At 37.9% G+C, this 2,981-nt stretch overlaps 1 protein-coding gene across 1 annotated transcript; it reads right to left on the bottom strand.

Moving 5' to 3' along the window:
- Positions 1 to 1,026: 1,026 nt before the first annotated feature.
- GPR65 (G protein-coupled receptor 65) lies at positions 1,027 to 2,535 on the bottom strand. The gene has a single exon (XM_040227522.1). The coding sequence runs from the start codon at positions 2,237 to 2,239 to the stop codon at positions 1,214 to 1,216; it is 1,026 nt and encodes a 341-aa protein (XP_040083456.1). The 5' UTR covers positions 2,240 to 2,535; the 3' UTR covers positions 1,027 to 1,213.
- Between the last annotated feature and the right edge of the window lie 446 nt (positions 2,536 to 2,981).

Consider the following 2,981-nt stretch of genomic DNA (forward strand, 5'->3'; position numbering starts at 1 on the left):
GCAAGATTTCCCGGATCTTTCACTTTAACACAGATTCAATGTGCCGGCTGCCAATAATTTATCAAGAATGAATGAAGCAGCCCAAACACTTTTAGTCACTCTTCATTTCACTGATGTATCTTTGACCTTTAAGCATACATAAATGTATCTCAGGGTGCCCGAAACAATCTACTAATTTTCCAGAAACTTTCTGATCAGAAAAGTGCAAAGATCAGAGAAAGCACCTGGGGCCTCAAAGCAAGGTGGTTTTCTCTTGTGCACCCAAATGGTCATGGACAGCTTTAACAGAAGATGGAGTCAGTTTGGGCACTAACTGGTTTTCTTCAGTGTATATCTAGAAGTTAATTATTAGTCTTTTTTTGTTATTGGATTTTTTTTTTCCTAATGTGAAGACACAAATGATACCAAGATATTTGCTAGCTGATCAGTTTTGGGTACTAGAAAAATGGATAAGACAGAGAAGGAAGAGGGAAGAATAGGATTAGAAAATGTTTAAAATTCTTAAAAAAACACTTCAGTTAAGAAATTTTGAAAGAGCCAAACTTTTTAACATGATGATTTTAAAGAAGGTAAAAAGTTCTCTGAGTAGCTGAAGGAAATTTTACAAAGCTCATGTCCTTTATATCGCGGATGAGGCCTTCAGACTCTCACTCAGAGACAATTTACTTTTATAAAGAGCTCTTACAAGCTAGTGACTTAGTGATTGTATAAGGTTCAAAAAACTTTTTAGATCATTTCTCTTGTAACCTCACTACTTAGCACAAAGCCTGGTACATAGAGTGGGCTCAATAAATCTTCGTTAACTAAGGAGACAGAGAGAAGCAGTATTTGTAGGTGTTGTTGGAAGCAAGTGCATGTGACTGGGAGGAGTGATGGTCTGAAATCCATAGGAGTGGGAAAATCACCATGACCACACACCACGGTTACCACTTTAAAAACTCACAGTCCAGTACAGCCTATCACTCCCTGAGAGATTAGAGCACAGACACAAAAACAACTGCCACGGACAATAATGACCCCAAGTCATTAGGAAAATATTCAGTTTTATTTAATTCTCATTTAATAAAAGTCAGGGAGCTATACAACCTTTCAAAAAATATTTCCATTAGGGTTAAAATTGTCCCTCAATGGGAACACACGTTTAGGTTTCCTTTGCAAAATATAATCTCGATGGCATAATACCACGTATTTTTAAAAAACATGTACCTTGGTTCTATTCCAGGATGTCTAATTCTATAGTATCTTTGGTAGATACAGAAAGTACACTTTTTCTTTGTCTTTTTGGTTTATTAAGCTTCCCAGTAAAGAACTTTAATATATTCCACATATCTGATCTTCCTGTCTCAGTTATGAAGCAGTACAGGATTGGGTCAGCAACACAATTTAAACTTGTTAATGCAACTGTGATTCTATAGATCTTATAACTCTGCTTCCCGGACTTGGAATGGTCAAACACTTGTTCTTTTAAGTTCATGTCTTGCTCTAAAATGCTGCGAATCAGCAACATCACATGAAAGGGAGTAAAGCACAAGATGAAAGTCACCGTGATACAAATAAGTAGTTTTATGATTCTCTTCTTTTCCCTGTTTTCCGTGGCTTGATTTTGCCGCACAGCTTGGTAAACTTTCTTGTTGCAAGTCATTATAACGACCAGAGGTACCATATAACCTATACACGTCCTAGCAAAGTTAAACCTGATTTGCCAGTTCTCCAAAGGATATTTGTCATAGCATAAAGTAAAGTTAGACTTCTTGGCATCACAATATTCGACAGCTGTTTCGTCTTCCCACAGAATGACAGCATTGAGAATGGTTTCCAAAATCCAGATGGTGAGGCTGGCCATGAATGCGCATTTTCTTGACCTTAGGAAAAAGAACCTCAGAGGGTAGACCACTGCCAAGTAGCGATCAATCGCGATGCAGGTGAGGAAAGCTGTGCTGCTGTAAAAGTTCAGGTACATGAAAAAAGCGCTCCCTTTGCACAAGGCGGGAGAGAATGTCCAGTTGTCTCTATTCCAAGTATAATTGATCCACAGAGGGAGAGTAGAGGCATACAGCAGGTCCGAGAGGGATAAACTGAAGAGGTAAATGCCCAGTTCGTTTTCTTGCTTTGCCTGCAGAAAAGACACACACAGAGAACCGATGTTGGCTGGAATGCTGACTATCACCACAAAGACGTAAATAACTGGGAACAAGTAGTGGTCCAAGTCATGCTGCTCGTCGATACAGGTACTGTTCATTGCTTCTGTTTAAGGGGCCGATTACATCTGTTCTCAGACAATAAATAGCAAACTGAGTCTTGCCTCTTGGTGATTTGCTTTCAACACCTAATTCTCTTTTGCTAAGATGGTGTCAGTTTCCCTTTGCTTTCAAATGTCCTGATTGGTTCATCGGTGGTCTTCAAGATGAATGGAGATCAATTTTCACACAGGTATCGATGGGTGGAGGTCAGGGTTCAGGCTCCTGGCAGTTACGAAAGGAATCAGTCGATTTTAAGGTGCAGAAGTCCAAGCACTTATTATCACGGAAGGCTGACGAAGAGTTTTCAGAGAGTGCTGTCTCCAGTTTAGTTTTCTTCACAAAACTCAGAGGAAATTGGTGCAAACGTGAATATATAAGGTTTCATTTTCACAGAGGTTGGCATCTCTTTTTAAAATGCATTTGTTTCTGTAACGAAAAACAAACTAGAATAGTTTGGATGTTTAAAAGAGACATCATAATTTTTGAAAGAATATTATTTCATTTCATTTATTGAGGATATCAAAATGCACTAAATTTCATACAGTGAAGGTGTTTAAAAAGGGAAAATATTCTAGCAGACTTCAGTAAATGAAATCAAGCTGAGATACTTGATTAATTTCAAATAAAAATCATTCAAAGGATGCTGGGTTAGAAGGAATTATGCTTCCCGTTGGACATAATCTAAGAATGCAAAATTAAAGTCAAAAGTCATTTTAGAAGCAAATTTTTTAAAAAAGATGG

This window comes from Oryx dammah, unplaced genomic scaffold (assembly GCF_014754425.2).
Source record: "Oryx dammah isolate SB20612 unplaced genomic scaffold, SCBI_Odam_1.1 HiC_scaffold_26, whole genome shotgun sequence".
Classification (NCBI taxonomy): Eukaryota; Metazoa; Chordata; class Mammalia; order Artiodactyla; family Bovidae; genus Oryx; species Oryx dammah.

Bases quoted from the DNA above. Each gene is read 5' to 3' on its own strand.
- GPR65 (XM_040227522.1), bottom strand. From the start codon at position 2,239: ATGAACAGTACCTGTATCGACGAGCAGCATGACTTGGACCACTACTTG.